The following is an 18,476-nucleotide window of genomic DNA, read 5'->3' as shown; positions in this document are numbered from 1 at the left end:
TTCTTTATGAGGAACTAAATGATCAGTTTGATGTTCTAACTTGGTGAAAATTAAAGGAGTTAAATACTGAATTCTATCAAAAGTTGCTCAAGATATTTTTGTTGTTCTGGTGTGTCCTGTGGCTTCTAAAACTGCATTTAGTATTAGAAGGAGGATTCTGGATTCTTTTAGAAGTTCCTTATCACCTAAAAACAGTGGAAACTTTGATTTGTACACAAAATTGGATTCTTGGCAAAACAACCTTATTGGATCTTCGTTCAGAGTTTGATGAAAAAATTGAGAACGGTAAGTGTTGTCTTTAACTTTTATTTTTATTGAAAATTGTATTCTTATATAGCTATATGACATTAAATACTTCTATTTTTTGTTTTTAGATAATATCAAATCCTTCATCACATCACAAACATGATATATAGGTTGACAATTTTCATGAAAGGTCGTTTGGGCCATGGGTTTGGAATTAGTGGGGGTCTGGCATTTGAAGCCAAACTCATGTTTGGACACTTAGAATAAATTAAAATTCATGGGATTAAGAAACCAAAACTCATGGGTTTGGAATATACCTTTTTTTTTATTGAATGTGAAATGTGTTAGAAAAATTTTCACTTCAACCTCTTATTAATAATCATTAATGACCATTGGCAATAAACGTTGGCCAACTTCACGATCAACCATGATGATCGATCATAATCGATTGACAGTCATGACGATCGATCATCTTAACGGTTGACTCTAGATCATCTTGATCGTCGCCTTCGAATCGTCTTGACCGTCAATTATTGATTGTCGGTGACCTATCATCTTGATCATTGGTAACCTACAACTTTGAACGTTACTATCGTCGGATGGACATCTTGATTGATAGCGATCAATCTTTGTCTTTAATTATCGATGTCATGTCTATTAACAAACGGTTGTAATGATGATCAATGACCAATAGTCTTGACCTTTGGTGATCGATTGTTATGATGGTCGACGACCAACCAATCATCTTAAACATTGGCAACCATTGTCGTCTTCCCCATTGATCAACAACGTCTTCACCAAGGCTTTCTATACTCTTTCCTATGGGTTTGAATACAGTAAACACTATTCAAGGCCATGGATTACTTTTTTTTTAATTCAATTTAGAAAATTTGTCGGCCAACTCCGAACACCACCCCTAGTAACCATTATCGACTAACCATTGGGTGTCATTTCTGACAACTCCGCCTGCTAACTTTTCGCCACCAACTCAGCAACTGCTGCAAACCTTGAAAAATTAGTAAAAATTAATTTTTTTAAAAAAATCTGAGTCGTTCCAAATATGCCTTTGATTTAATCATAATGATATTTTTAAAAATACACAATTTTTTCATTCTTCTATTTTCTTTTCTTCTAAAGTTTTTTTTAATAATAATAATTATTAGATCATCTTTTTCAATTATCTTTTTCCTCTTCTTTGTTTAAAATTAATATTTCCTTCATTTTAGGAGATTTTCTTTATTTGGTTATATTTTTCCTAGGTGAAAATGGATGAGCTATCTATTGTATCTATTGTGATCCCAATATAAATCAAATAGTAATATATTGGTAATATAGTAGAAGTTGTAAATATATATCACAAATAACATGGTTAATTTTTAGTTTTGTAACATTTTTCATTTGTTTCGTTGGTCAATTTAAGTAAATGACTTAGGAATTATTTAGATTCACTTAAGAAAAAATTGTTTTTTGAAAAAATCATTTTTTTAAAAAAATCATTTCTATTTAAACTCTTTTGATAAAAGTGGTTTAAAATACATTACGTGCGTATCATAGCAATACAACCATAACTATAGCCAAATGTAACTCTATTTGACTTTCGCTTTTGCATGACCCTTTTGATTATGCTTATTTTGAAACCTATTAGATCCTTTTTAATGTTGCTTAACTGAAATTTTCGTAAACCGCATTCGATTACATGACTTATTATATTTTGTGAATGGTTGATGATATTCCTAATTAGACTACTCATGTTAATGCAACTGTAATCAAAATTATTGTTATTGAATATTAAAATTTCTCATTTGATTATATTATAATTAACACGATCGTTTAGCATGGTCAACACGATCGTTAGATTTGAAGTTTTTAACGATCATTTACATTGGACTACACGATCACTTACCATAACCAACATGATCGTTTTTCATAATCAACACGATCATTTAGCATGGTCAATACGATCATTTAAATTTGAAGCATTTTTTCTCATCATTATAAAAGAATTCACGATCATATATCTTGAATGATATATAGTATATTATTTGTTTAGACTATAGTACACGATCATTTAGAAGAAGATTACTCACGAGTGCGTGTTGACTTTGGCCATTTTTTGTATTTTCCATTGTGGGCCTGTGAACTTTTTCTATTTTTAGAATTATTCTATACAGTGTAAATATTTTACTGTTTTGTTATTTTTTTTAAAAAAAAACCCCCTTTTTTCTTATCATATAAAAAAAATGTGTCTTTTAAGATGTTTGTATGAGATTGAGATTTTGATTGAATTATTTTTTCAACTTATACATGTATATGTCATTTTCAACACTATGAAACTGAAACACGTGCAAGACATGTACTTTCGTCGATAGACTCTTAATTGACTATTTAGAGATTCTTCTAGAAAATTGGTTTGATACTTTTAACTGTTAAAAGATTCTTTTAACTTAATTACAGGAACCAAACTGGAATGAGAACTCATTTAAACTAGACTAAGAAAGCAATAGAAGTGGTTAAATAGATGGAGAGATTACTAACTAAGAGACCCACACCCTCGTCCAAAAACCACGTCTCTCGCAATCCAGAAACCCATGCCCGATGCTTGCAACCCACATCCACCGCACGAAGCTTCACGCATCAGCCGCCACCGCTCCCTCCAATCTTAGATCTATCGTCGCCCTTCACATCCGCAGCTCCGCCCTACCTTCCCTCAGACCCATTTGTTCATATGTATTCTCTGTCAGTGACGGATATCCCCTCTGTTCCGCCTCCTTTCAGATCCACCACGTTTCATCCGTCACCGACGACTGATGTCGTCGTTTTAAATCCATTTGTCTACTCTATATATATATGAGTCTTTGTTCTGTTTTCAAATCAGTTATTGGATTCCGCTATAGATCTCTCTATGAGGATCTCTACTCCTGCCCAGAAGTTCCTTGCATTCTTCGTAGGTTCTGTTATAAATCTCTGTATGAGGATCTATATCTCTATTCCAGAAGTTTTTCGTTTTGTTCTTCGTGGGATCTGTCTCCGGCCTAGAAGTTCTTTGTGTTTAAGTTCTTCGTGGGTTCCTAATTCTATCCTAGATATACTGATTTGATTAGTAAGTTTTCTTAGCAAACTCAAGTTTGTGATAATCTTGAATTTGAGAGGGTATTGACATAATTAGAGTATTTTTGGGAAGTATTATTATTAGAAAATATTATGTTATTCTTATATATTCTTTCCTTTAATATAGTTATGTATGTTTTAATATGGTTATGGGTTGTAATATTTGATTATTATCAATAAATCATCAATGAAATACCGATATTCCATACAATCTAACAAGTAGTATAACCCATTAATATATTCATTAAGTTTTCAAACTCAATATTTTAATCCATCAAATTTGATTTTGACAGCATTTTGGTCTCTAGCACTAGTTCTTGAAAAGTGCATTTTTGTCACATTTATCCTTCTTTTACATATATTTCAGCATAAAACAAGAACTTATCGAATTGGTTAAAAAATGAATTATTTACAATTTATGTACTTTAATATAAATCATGATTTTGCGCATGTTAAACCTTTTTTTTTATATATATATTTAAATTCACTCAAAATGACATGGAATATAAAATAAACAATAGTTTGTTTTTAAGTTAGAGGTTAAAAAATTCTCATAAATGAGCATCATCACTTGCCCTCTAGCTCAAGATTACAAACCTACTCTCAATCTTGTTTGCATTCTCACTCTTGCTCGACTTCTTTAGGATTAACAAAGTGGATTTGAGAACAAAGATGGAGAGAGTGCAAAAAAATACGAGACAAAAGTAGTAAATTTACTTCGTTTTATTTTAGAGGAATAATGTGCATGTACTCGTTTCTATTAATCTCTATTGATTGTTTAGTATAAAATAGTTACAACCTAACAAACATGGATAGAATAAATACTTAACGAGGTGAGTAGCACAAAAATAGGTTTGTCCATAATATCGGTAAATATTTTTCCTTTTCTAAAAGTTTAACTTAATAGCAACGTGATCATTTATCTAGTGTGTTTGGCAATGTGATAATTTCTCTAGCGTGTTTGACGCAAGTAGAATGATGCATATATAAATGTGACTCAAAATTTTGGATAGAAATACATATTAAAAATAAACTTTAAAATATTTTTAAATTGTAAAAAAAATGTTTATACTTCCTCTACTATTGACATCAAACATTTAAAATAATGTAAGGCCTATTGTCATTCATTTGAGTTCACTAACATTTATAAATACATACTTATATTGTGAACTTATTCTTACTCCATAGTATTAGAACATGTTTGGAGTTATTCTAAAATAGTTGAAATCACTTTTTGTCATTTTTACCATCAATCTTAAACATACATTTAAGCACTTAAAACCAAATTTCATGATACGAAAATTATTTCCGAAAGCGTAAACTTAAATATCAAAATTATTTTGAGTGATTTTGAACCTAACAAAAAGAAAATTCAACTCATTCCAAAATCAATGACAAACATGTATCTAAATATGTTTAATTTTAGAAATAAGTAATTTTGAAAAATAAATTGAAGGGACATTTGAGAGAAGATGAGTTATTATAGTTGTATTATAATAGTAAATATGAGTTATTATAGTTGTATTATAATAGTATTTGTACGTGTATGTATGCATACATATAAATATAAATATATATAAGTTTATAAGCTAACTTGTTAAGTCCGACTCGTAACTAACATGTAAAATTTCTTGTTGCATAGGGCTTCATCTATCGAATTGCTAAAAGTAATTGTTCATTGGGGAAGAAAAATGACTTGTTGGTTGACTTTGGAGAAGAATTTTATGCCCGACATTGCAGAACCAATAAATATGACATCAGTTTTACCTTCAATAGTGTCTAAAAAGAGCTCACCAACTTATAAAAGAAGCATCGGATTGTTTGTTCCAAAATTTCCTCTTTCCTAAAGCTACGTCAAGAAAAGTACAACCCTATTTCCAGGTCAGACATTCTAGCCATCATCAAAAGAATGCAATTCGTCAAATTCCGCACTTACATAGTTCACCACCTTACCCAATCAAAGGACCACCCTATATTGAAGGAGCAGTATTTCAAATATACTCAACCTCTCCTAAATTGTAAAATTCTAATATGTGCTCCTACGAATGCAACATGTGATGAGTTAATGATATCATTAAAGAAGGTAATCCCCGATTCCAAAATGTTCCAAGCTACTGTAGCTTTTCGAGAACGAGATGAGGTTGTTATCGGATGACATATTGCCCTTGTATGACTACAATGAGTTTCAAGATTGTTTCACTTGTCCTAAACTTGTCCTAAACTTGTCTACGTTCATGAGCAGCTTTCGACTACATGCTAAAGGTTTGGCTGCAGGACATTTAAACCATATTTTTTTGTTGGATGCATCGAAAGCTATCAAGCTCGAGGTTTTCATGCCTTTGACTAAGTTTTTCATTGATACTACTAATGTCATAGTTACGAAGCAACCATATTGGCTTCGCTCGAAGACACGGATACGGATTGAGAGCATCATACTTCGAGAGACTTGGGGAAATGATGCTGTATAGAAATAATAATCCATCCTATATTTCATCAGAACTATGAGGAAGATGTTGACAGTGAGGGTAGCTTTGTATGGACATCAACTACCATAGTACAACACGGCTTGATGTGTACTATAAGTTAAATGTCAAACTTTCAAATTGTCTACTTCAATTCTTAAATTTTCATAGAACTTTATTTAAGGAAACTGAACATAAAATGAAATGAGACTAAAAGAAAACAAAAGAAAAAGAATGGTCAAAACAATGGATGTGAAGAATTCAATAATCAAAATTTGTATTTTTCCCTAAGATTTATACTCTTCAACTGCTTCATCCGCTATGAGAAACAATACTTGCCATAACCCTCTTGGCCTCTTCGATCTCTCTTCCACCGATAAATGCACTTTCATAAAACTACTTTAGTTGAGTTGTTGCAGAGATGGATTAAAATTTCAATTTCACGAGTCTAAGCCTTTCAACTTATTATGTAAACCACTTGCTACTAAGGAAGTCTTAAGCATCGAACTAACTTTCCAAAAACCACAAACCAATTAAATTGACAAACAAACCAAGTCAATTTGATTTCAATAACTTCAACCACTATAATTGTTAGTAGTTACCATGAAACCAAATTGAATTCATCCTTAAAAAACCTCAGATATTGGTCATTTTTAGTGCAAAGGCGAGCTACTTGTCACTTGATATATCAATATCTCAGTAGGAGAACAAATCATTACTTCTTCTGAAGGGAAAAAAAACACTCTACATATGAAATTGATGGGGCAAAAATTCTTCAGAAAAAAATTCACATGTGACAGACGTGCTAACTAAAAATGCACAACAATCATATTATTGACTGAATAAAGAAGACTCGTTAAAACTTTCCTCAATAGGTTCTAGTGACCATATAGATCTTCCTCTCCTCACCAGTCACTACACACAAGAGAAATGGTAATATCCTAACCATCTAGTGAGTACTTGAAGAAGTTTACAGATTAACCAACACCTCAAATACCAACTTGAACCCGACCCCTCTAATTTCATCCATATATCTCTACTCTATAAAATTTGGCTGTTCTGGAATTCTTCAAGGGTTGTGTTTAACCAACCGATCAATGCCTTCATGGTCACACATCTTCCTATGTTGTGGCAGCCATCTGCCTCAATTTTGCTTGTAAGATCAAGCCAGCTTCATCTGCTATTTTCTTCTTTTTAGTAGCAATCTGCATGTTGAAATGGTAAAATAATCAAAACAAACATTTTTCCAAGGAAATAAATGTTAATATTTTATATCTATTAGGTTTCCAGACGAACTTGCTTTTACCTCACCGATTTCAATGGACAACATACTCGACTCTGCAATATTTGGTTGTCAAGGAAATTCATATAATATAATCTTAGGTACGTGACCTCCAAAAGTCGAACTCATCCTCCTTAGTTCCTTACTAAATCCATGATCCTTATTGACCACTAGCCAAAGATGGTTAAGAAATAAATTGAAAATTTGTGTACATTTACTCTTTTTTTTTTCTTTTTTATCTGAAACTGAGGCCAGCCCTCACCTTGATTTTCACCCAAAGGTAGCGCACCGAACGGTGGATCTAGAAATTTTGTTGATGGAGGCTTTTGTTAGACCACCGGTAATTCATCAATATAGTAGAAGGAGGAAGAATAAGTAGTTATGAGTGAATAAGTAGTTATGAGTCGATTGTAAACATGGCAGAAGGGGGGGGGGGGGGGGGGGGAGGGCAAGAAAGTATAAATAGGGAGTTGATGAAGAGAAGTAGATAGGGATTTCTAAGTAGCAATTCTGTTCAACCTTGGGAGATAGGTTACAGATTGGTGAGGGAGAGTTATTGTTCTAACGAATTGAAGATATTCTTCAATTCGATTTCATGAGATTGTAACAAGTAGTTCTATAATCAAATAAAGATCTACTCATCCTATCGTATCCCTGTGTTGGAATTGGTTTCCATCATATTGGTATCAGAGCAACATCTTGGGAAAGCAGAGGAAAATGGCGAAGAAACATGAGGAATGATTCGAAGCATTGGAGCAAGAAGTCTCTGAGATGAAGGTCGATTTATAGAAGTTACCAGCCATGGAAGAGAAGTTATCCTCATTAGTAAAGAATATGGAACGGTTGAGTACTCAGAGCTAAAAACAACGTCAACAGCAACAGATGCTGATGAAAAATTTAGATCGCTTAAGTGCGCAAACGGATAAGCAGCAACAGCAACATCAAGTATTAATGAAATACATTGAAAGTCTAGTCAATGACAAGTCAATGACTACTTCTGATATGGAAGGATCATCCAGCAAATCGAAGACGAACGGGAATAAGAAGAACGAAGGTGAAACAGCGATTGATGAATCACTCGATGAATCAAAAAAGAAAACAACAAGAGAGGATGAGAAGACTGTCGATTGAAGTAAATTTAAAAAAGTGAAAATGCCGGTTTTTAGTGGAAGCGATCCCAATTCGTGACTCTTTAGAGCAGATTGGTACTTCCAGATCCACAAACTCAGCGATTCGGAGAAGTTGACAGTGTCTATAATCAGCTTTGATGGACCAGCGCTCGATTGGTATCGTTCGTAGGAAGAGCGGGAAAGATTTAAGGATTGGAGCGATTTGAAATGAAGATTGTTGGAGAGGTTTCGATCCATTAATGAAGGGTCAATCTACAACCAACTTTGCAATTAAACAGACCTTGACTGTAGAAGAATATCGGAATCTTTTCAATAAATTGGTTGCACCTTTGACGGATTTACCTGATAGAGTACTCAAAGAAACATCCATGAATGGATTATTTCCATGGATCAAGGCCAAAGTAGAATTTTCAAAACTAATGGCTAGCACAAATAATGAGATTGGCCCAAAAGGCGGAAGTTAGAGAGATCATCCAAAGAGAGGCGAATCTGAGCGATTATTCAGGAGGTAAATATTCGTTATATTATGCAAATTTCGGTAGAAATAATTCCTTCCTAAATTCGAACGAAACCGAGGCGGGAACAACCGTTCCAACGAGGACGATAACGTTGAGGGGAACATCGATGGGAGAAAACAAAAAGGAGGGACCATCGAAAATACTCTCTGACATCGAATTCCAATCGAAAAGGGAGAAGGGGCTATGCTTCAAATGCGACAATAAATATCATTCTGGCCATAAGTGCAAGGAAAGAGAACAAAGAGAACTGCGTATGTTTGTAGTGAGACCTGAAAATACAGAAGAGGAGATCATTGAAGAAGATGGTTATGAGCAAGAGTTAAACTCAATTGAACTGAGAGAAGAAGTTGAGGCAGTAGTTGAATTATCCATCAACTCTTTAGTTGGGTTGTCTAATCTGAGCACGTTGAAGGTAAGACGAAAAATCCATGGAGACGTGGTGGTTGTGCTCATCGATTGTAGAGCAATGCACAACTTTATTTCAAAAAAGTTAGTATCACAATTGAAACTACACACGAAGAAATCCTCCAATTATGGATTACATAATCCTTGGGTCCGGTGCTGCTACCAAAGGGAAAAGGGAGTATGTGAGAAAGTAGAGGTTATGCTGAATGATTGGCAAGTTGTAGAAGAATTCCTACAATTAGGATTAGGAAGGTCTATGTGATACTCGAGATGCAGTGGCTCTACTCTCTGAGAGTCACAGAAATGGATTGAAAGAACCTCATCATGACATTCTTTCACGATAACAAGAAGTTCGTGATCAAAGGAGATCCAAGTCTGACGAAGACCCAAGTCAGCCTAAAAAGCTTGGTGAAGACATGGACAGAAACTGATCAAGGCTATTTGGTAGAGTGCATAGCCTTGGAAGGAATAATTTCCTGTGCAAAAACTCAAGAGCGAGAGAAACATCTACAACTGAGGAGATTGTCAAAACAGTGCGGACTAAATACAATGATGTCTTCGACTAGCCTGAGGAACTACCCCGAAGAGAGCAATCGAGCATCACATCCATTTAAAAAAAGAAACAGACCCGATAAATGTATGACCCTATAGATATGCTTTACAACAGAAGGCCGAGATGGAGAAATTGGTTGATGAGATGCTTTCATCTGGAATCATCCACCAAAGCACAAGTCCCTATTCAATCCCCGTGCTATTGGTGAAGAAAAAAGATGGCAACTGGAGGTTCTGTGTTGATTACAGAGCTCTTAACAATGTGAACATTCTAGATAAGTTCCCTATCCCCGATATTGAAGAACTCTTTAATGAACTGAATGGTGCAAACTTATTTTCTAAAATAGATCTAAAAGCTGGATATCACCAAATTAGGATGTGTAGGGAGGATATAGAGAAAACGGCCTTTAGAACACACGAAGGACACTATGAATTCTTAGTTATGCCTTTTGGCTTAACTAATGCACCAACAACATTTCAGTCATTGATGAACTCTATTTTCCGTCCCTACTTAAGAAAGTTTGTTCTAGTATTTTTTGACGATACCCTCATATATAGCAAGGGTCTAGAAGAACATTTACATCACATTGAGTTGGTGCTGGAAACATCGAGGGAAAACAATCTTTATGCCAACAAGAAGTGCAACTTTGCTTATTCGAAAGTAGAGTACTTAGGCCATGTATTATCCAGAAGAGGAGTAGAAGTAGATCTGGAAAAAATTCGATCCATCAAACAATGGCCAGTCCCTACTAATGTACGTGAAGTCAGAGGCTTTCTAGGATTGACAGGATACTATAGGCGCTTTGTACCGCACTACGGATCTATGGCAGCCCCTTTAACCCAATTATTATTGAAGTTGGGAGCTTTCAAATGGACCAAAGAAGTTGAGGAGGCCTTCACGAAATTGCAAAATGCTATGATGACTTTACCCGTTCTTGCATCACCAGACTATAGTATACCATTCGAAGTAGAGACTGATGCATTCGGGTATGGCATTGGAGCAGTGTTAACGCAAAACAAGAGACCTATAGCATTTTACAGCATACATTGGCAATGAGGGTTCGTGCAAAACCAGTATATGAGAGAAAATTGATGGTTGTAGTTTTAGCAGTACAACGTTGGAGACCCTATCTACTAGGAAGGAAATTTAAAACAGACCAACGATCGTTGAAATTCTTACTTGAGCAAAGAGCGATTCAACCGCAATACCAAAAGTGAATAGCAAAATTACTTGGGTACTCATTTGAAGTAGTATATAAGCCCGGATTAGAAAACAAAGCAATAGATGCGCTATCCCGAATGCCACCATCACTGCACCTTTATAATCTAAGAGCCCCTATGTTGATTGATTTAAAGATCATAAAGGAAGAAGTGGAAAAGGATGAGCATTTAAAGGAAGTGATTGCAAGATTGCAGCGCGGTGAAGAGGTGAAGATCTATACCCTGCAGCATGATATGCTTTGGTACAAAGGAAGGGTAGGAATTGCGAAAACCTCATCCTTGATACCAGCTATAATGCATACGTACCAGGACTCTGTCCTTGGAGGACATTCAGGGTTCCTAAGAACCTACAAAAGAATGATGATTTCCCGGGAAGGAATGAAGCTGGACATTCAGAAGTATTGTGAGGAATGCAATGTGTCAAAGAAATAAATCCTTGGCCTTAACACCTGCTGGTCTATTGATGCCATTAGAGATTCTTGATAAAATATGAAGTGATATCTCTATGGATTTCATTGAATGTTTACCTAAGGCAGCTGGATATGAGGTAATCCTAGTGGTGGTAAATCGCTTTCGTAAATATGCTCACTTCTTAACTCTCAAACACCCATTTGATGCAAAAACAGTAGCAAAACTTTTCATCGAAGAAATAGTAAGGCTCTATGGATTTCCACAGTCCACTGTCCCGGATAAGGATAAAATCTTTTTGAGCCATTTTTGGAAGGAACTATTTCGCCTCGCTAGTACCAAGTTGAACAGGAGCATAGCCTATCAACAACAAACGGATGGTCAAATGGAGGTAGTGAATAGATCAATAGAAATCTACCTACGTTGTTTCTATAGTGAAAGACCAAAGGAATGAGTTAAATGGATCCATTGGGCTGCATATTGGTACAGCACTACATATCAAAGGTTATTAGGGGTTTCCCCCTTTTCAAGCTATGTATGGTAGAACACCGCCGCCCCTCATTTTCTATGGAGATAGAGAGACTCCTAACGCCACGCTGGATCAACAATTGAAAGAAAGAGACATAGCCTTGGGAGCATTGAAAGACCATCTTCGTGTAGCTCAAGACAAAACGATGAGTTATGCTGACCTTAAGAGGAGACATGTAGAGTTTGAGAAAGGAGAAATGGTATACTTGAAAATCCGACCATATAGACAAGTATCAATGAGAAAGAGGCGGAATGAAAAGCTATCAGCTAAGTACTTTGGTCCATACCGCATTCTTAAAAGAATTGGACTCGTGGCCTACAAATTAGAACTACTAACTTCAGCCACCATTCACCCTGTTTTCCATGTTTCTCAATTGAAAAGAGCCTTTGGTGAGTGCAAAGATAAGCAAGAAGTGGTACCCTACTGACTGGGAATCACGAATGGCTGACAGTACCTGATGAAATCTATGGGTATCATAAGAATGATAAAGGAGAATGGGAGGTCTTAATGAGTTGGAAAGGGTTACCCCGGCACGAGGCAATGAAGGAACCATATGATGATTTTCAACAGGTCATTCCCTGATTTCCACCTTGAGGACAAGGTGAAATGTTAGACCACCAATAATTCATCAATATAGTAGAAGGGGAAGAATAAGTAGTTATGAGTCGGTTGGGGGGGGGGGGGGGGGGCAACAGGGCAGAAAAGATAGTTATAAATAGGGAGTTGATGAAGAGAAGTAGGTAGGGAATTTCTAAGTAGCAATTTTGTTCAACCTCGAGAGATAAGTTATAGATTGGTGAGGGAGAGTTATTGTTCTAACAAATTGAAGATATTCTTCATGAGATTGTAACAAGTAGTTCTATAATCAATAAAGATCTATCTTTCATCCTATCGTGTACCTGTGTTGGAATGGATTCCATCAGCTTTATAGTTTAGTAAAAATAATCTGGAAAAAAAATGTAAGGAGTACGATGGAACCTGGGTCTAAAGGGGGCTAGGAGATAGTTGTACCACTAGGCTAACTTCTGAAATTGATATTATTTCAATTTTTATATATATTATATAAAAAGCATAAAGTTGAGTGGGGCTCGAGCCCCCTGAAGCTCTACTAAATCCACTAGTGAGCACACCCCTCTAGTTCCCCTTAAAAAACTTTAAGCCCAAGGTTGGCTCTTCGAGGGACAAGGACATGGTTAGGTTTGGATTATCACTACTAGGGGACTCAAACTCGTAATTCAAAGGTACACTGGAAATCTATGAAAGTGATCGAAGGCTCGAACTGTGCTAGACAACGTATTTAGTGGTTCGATTGCCAAAACAATATTTCAGGTATACTTAAAATGTCGGTTAGTGAATGGATAATCCATAACTTGATATATATTGATTGAGAGACTTAGCCTTCGAGTTTGTCGATTGTCTGAAGTACATTCAAAATGTCAGTGAATAGATAATTGGATATACGATGTTTGTTGGAAAACTTAGAATTAGCTTTGACAAGGTTGTCAATCATTTGAACTCAGACCAAAATGATCGGCTCGACCACACTGTGAAGTTTGGATTGCCTAGAGTGACGAAACATGGTCAGCCATACATGTGCACAGACGCTATGATGAGAGCTCGAACTCCATATATCGTCCTATGTTGAACCCACTTGGATTAGCTACTCACCTTGACAAGTCAATCAAACTTGTGGGAACTATTTTACAAGGTAAAGATGGTACGTGGTACATGTCAAATAGCCTAGATGTACGGCCTAAACTTACGGGTAGCGACCACTCACACAAGCACCTTTTTAAAATTTTTGCTAACACTAACAGTACACAGGAAATAATAGGCCTTTTCCACAAAGTACCAAGGAAACTACCTCATTTTCCTCATTAACAAAGAATCTGCTAACAGCATAAGCATACACTTCTGGGCAAATTAAATGAAAATGATCTCCCCATTCTTGGGTTTGTGATAGGAGAGGAGACCGTGAAGTATGAGGAATACTAATGCATAAGAGCTGTTCAAAACTTAAGCATGGGTTTTTTTTTTTAACTTAAGGTGCACAATAAATAAATTCAAATAAAAATTCTATAAAAAGGGTTATAACATTGTGAATACTTTATGGTGGTTCATCATCATGAGCAAGCATGGCCTCCATCCTTTTGTTTGGGTGGGGAAAGGGGTTAAAAGGCACACACTGAAATCCTTGTAAAGGCCATTTCGTTTGAGCTTCCAACCTTCTCTCGTTTGACTTGGAGTATTGTAGGGGAAGGTAGGGGAGAAGGAATGTTTTTGTTTGGAGTCCTAACCTAAGTCATGGTTTTTCGTGTAAGTCCTTTTTCTTTTTGTTGTTTGAATCCTCTCCCCTTAGAGAGTCTGTTTTTGATATTGTTTGGAGGATTAAGGTTCCGAAGAAACTGAGCATCTTTATCTGGCAAGTTTAGCTTGGATGTGTGAACACTATTGATAGGCTTGTTAGTAACATTTTACTTAGTTGGAACCCCTTATATTGGGTGGGGTGTTTTTGTGGGCTTGTTCTTTTGGATGACCTTGTAATCTTTCATTTTTTTTTCAATGAAAGTCGTTAATTTTCTCAAAAATAACATTGTGAATACTATTGTGAGAAACTCAAACAATTATTAATAAGGATATTTCAAGAGAATCTTTAAGGTTATATCATGAGCTTCTGGGAAGGGCTCTCGTCTCACAGTGTCTCTTTCAAAGAGCTAAGTAGATGTGATACGGCGTACTATTTTTGGGATCTCTGAAGGCCTCACAAGTCACACTCCTCAGACAACTAAACTTTGCTTTGCTAAATAAAGTCTACCAAAAATCAAATGACTCATAAATAAACCTACTCATGGGCTAGTCTTCCTTACCGACGGTCATGTCCAGTACCTAAAGTGCTAGTGAGGACTGCTTCAAAATTAAATGACAGAAAAACATTCGCCTCCAATCATAGACATAGCACAAAGTCAACATATTAGAACCTGACTTCCTACATGGAATATCATAGGGTATTTTTGCATCTCTAAAGAAGAATATTGGATAAACGAAAAAAAAAACATTAGAAATAAAGACAATTTTATACGAAAACTCAAATATTTAAGACCTCATTTAACAACAATTTCATCTGTTCTTTCCTGTTTTAAAAAATACTATGCGTGTTCAATCAATTTAGTTTTTCATGTTTTAAAACGTTTTGAAATAAACTTCTCATTTTTTGGTTTAAAAAATTTGTTATGATCGTAGCAACTACCAACGTTTTTATGCTATATTTCATTCACAAATAAAGTTGCAGAATTAACATCATGGAACTACAATACATGGTTCAGTCGTTCAGATATCAACACTTCTTTTGCTATCATGCTAACTTGAAAACTTTTTGTTCCAAATTCAACTCCAAAGTAGTAAAAATACCTCGATTAGTTGGTCAAAATTCGACCTCAGCAATTTGATCTTTCGCTCACAGTAATCTTTTCCATCAGCCATTGTTTTCTGATTCAACCATCCGATCATGAGAACACATTACCAACATCAATACATGATAAACTGATATTATTTTGACAAAGATGGATCATAACTCTTACTCATTGAGTAGTAAGTTCCTAATCGATAATAACAACCAGCATCAACCAGTGCTAATTAATCAGAACAAATTCTGATAGGTAGGAAAGATTTATCTAGATAAAGTGCTCTATTTAGAAGGTAAATCTTTAAGTAAGTCGTTTGGATCCTGTTTGAAAACCATTTGGATTCTATTTCTAAATTTTTGTTTCCTGAACATTAAGCTTATAAACACTACTTCTACCTATAGGTTTCTTTGCTTTATTATCTACTGTCTAACAATACTGTAGTCAAGTTCTGAAAACTAAAATCTCAAGTTTTAAAAAGTTGTTTTCGGTTTTTATATTTGGGTAAGATTGAATCTTATATTGAGAAAATAAATTGTGAGAAAAAAGATCTATTTTCAAAAACTAAATGGTTATCAAATTGGGTATCCGCATCACTCGACAAAAGGCGCTACAATAAATTGTGAAAATCAAGCTCGTTTGGTAAATAAAAACAAATAAACACCGGATAGAATTTCAAGCTTTTTTTGTAAGAAAAAAAAGTGAATCAACAATCGAGTACAAAATTCCAACAAAACTGACCTCAATGAAGTATCCAGTGCCTACATCCACCAAGACCTTATCGGCCTCATCAAGCGTCCCAGGAACATAAAGCGACGCAGTAAGAGGCACCAACATCCTCTTGCCTAAGAAAACAGAAAAAAAAAATCACCAAATAGCCACATAAAAAAAAAAAGATTAAATTATGAAGAAGAAATGAAAAAAAGAGAAAGGAACCAACCTTGAGGACGGAGCGAGAGATCGTGGAGTGCAGCGGAGGCAATGTCGAGGCGAGAAGTGGCTGTGCGAATGTTGTTAAGGCTGTCGTGAAGGAGATTGACTTCCATGTCAGTCTGTTCCTTGAAGGCTCTGAGTTGCTCCACACTCATCTTCTCCAACTCCAACTCTAACGATCTCACCCCTTCGCCGCCGCCGCCGCTCCCTCCTTTCCTTGACGCCATCGCTTTGCTTCGAATCACTTTCCGAGTTTCAGGCCAGATTTCTTTCTTTTTGATCCTATGGGTTATACCGGTTCGATTTTTTATTTTACAAACTAATTTTTGGTTCCACCCGACTGAACCGGTTAAGTATATAAATTAATATTGGAAGAAGTTCGAGAAATCTAGAGTCCATAGTTAATGTATGTTTGGTTTAGCTTTCATAGTATTTAAATTTTTAAAAAATATTTTAAAAAATTTAAGGTGTTTGATAACCCTTCCGAATATATTTCTAAAAAATAATTGAAAAATAACTCATTTTAAAAAAATAATAATTAATCAAAAACTTATGGAATTTTTTATGTTATATTAAAATTAACCCCTCTCGTACTAACTATCTTCCTGCCTTTCCTACATTTTTTGTTTAATTAATCAATTTTAAAAGAAAAGTGACCTTTTATTTAAATATAGTAAATATATATAAAAAAAATAGATATATATGGTTGTTTTGAAAATATTTATTATAATATTGTAGTTTTTAATAGGTCAGTTGTTGAACACAGACTTATATTTTAAAAGAAAAACAAACAAAGGTCAGGACCAGACCTACCTTTATTTAAAAAAAAAAAGAAAAAGAAAAAAAGAAAATAGGTCTTGTCAAGACCAGACCTTGGAAAGGACAGCGTGTAAAATACCAAAAATGTCCCGTTAACAATGCGCGTAATATATCTGGTAACGACGATCGTTTAATTACTTGGGTACACGATCGTTGAGATTTGTCTACATGGTACCATTTTTTTTTCAAATTTTGCTATACGATCGTTTAGATTTGAGGTTCCAAATCTAAAATTTGTTTTTCAAAATTTGGTATACAATCGTTTAGATTTGGTTACAGGATCGGCCAAATCTAAACGATTTTTTTTTCAAAATTTTATATAAAAAATTTTTTTTCAATATTCTTTATACACGATATTTTAATTTTGGTTAATGTCTAACCAATTTTTTCAAGATTCTTTATACAGCATCTGCGTAAAAAAGAAAGAAGAAGTAAATTTATTTCTTTCAAAATTTGATATATGATCGTTTAAAACGATTTTTTTTCAAAATTTGGTATAAACGATTTTTTCTCATATTTAAAAAAGAAAAAACAAAACAAAGGTCGACCAGACGTTGAAAAAAAAAGAATCTGAATCTCATGCTTGCTTCTTCTGCTTGCGTGAATGGTCTTTCATGGTCATTCCATCAAAAATACTACCGTGATCATTTTTCTTTCTTTAAATCTCCTTCCAATTTTCTTCTTCCCCACATATTTTCTCATGTCTGAATTAACCACTACTTATCTTCTTCTTTTTCTTTCCAACGAAGAACGAGATCTCCCTCATCGATGACAGAGTATGTTTTTCTTTAATTTTATTATCGTTATTATTTTAATTATTGTTAGATTTTGTAAAAGGGAATGGTTATAGATTTATGTTTAATTAAATTTTATTAGTTTTATTAAACATAATTATGTTAGATTTTGTTGTTAAATAATTAAAGATAATTTTGTTATTATTATTTTAATCGTTGTTAAATTTTGTTAAATTAAAAGGTTTAGATTTATATTTAATTAATTAAGCTTTGTTAAATTTTATTAGTTATGTTAAACATTAAATTTGGTTAGTTTTGTGGTTAAATAATTAAAGATAATTTTTGTTAGATTTTGTTAAATTTAAGGAATTTAGATTTATGTTTAATTATTAACCATAATTTTGTAAAACATAATTTTATGAGATTTTGTTGTTATATAATCATAGATAATTTTGTTGTTTTATATTTTTATAATATATTGTTCGTTTTTTTCTTTTCTTAGAAAATAGGACAAAATTTTGGGATTTATGTTGTTTATGAATGGTAATATGATTGATGGTATTGATGGAATCGATTATGACCAACCAGCTTGCGAAGGTTTTACCATAAGTGTAAACAGTGGAGTTGTCTTTGAACAACTTATTGAAATCGTAGATTATTAGTTGGTATAGATATACGCATAAGTGATATAGAAATTATATATAGACATCTAAATCTAACTCTCTTGG

General features: G+C 34.3%; 1 protein-coding gene across 1 annotated transcript; it reads right to left on the bottom strand.

Moving 5' to 3' along the window:
• Positions 1 to 6,622: 6,622 nt before the first annotated feature.
• LOC127151036 (prefoldin subunit 5) lies at positions 6,623 to 16,533 on the bottom strand. Its single transcript, XM_051090285.1, has 4 exons — positions 16,203 to 16,533; positions 16,004 to 16,107; positions 15,270 to 15,347; positions 6,623 to 7,021 (listed from the first exon to the last, which is right to left on the bottom strand). Exons 1-4 carry the CDS (start codon positions 16,420 to 16,422, stop codon positions 6,938 to 6,940), a joined length of 486 nt encoding a protein of 161 aa, XP_050946242.1. The 5' UTR covers positions 16,423 to 16,533; the 3' UTR covers positions 6,623 to 6,937.
• Positions 16,534 to 18,476: the final 1,943 nt, after the last annotated feature.

This window comes from Cucumis melo, chromosome 9 (assembly GCF_025177605.1).
Source record: "Cucumis melo cultivar AY chromosome 9, USDA_Cmelo_AY_1.0, whole genome shotgun sequence".
Taxonomy (NCBI): domain Eukaryota; kingdom Viridiplantae; phylum Streptophyta; class Magnoliopsida; order Cucurbitales; family Cucurbitaceae; genus Cucumis; species Cucumis melo.
This window is presented reverse-complemented; position numbering and strand designations above follow the sequence as displayed.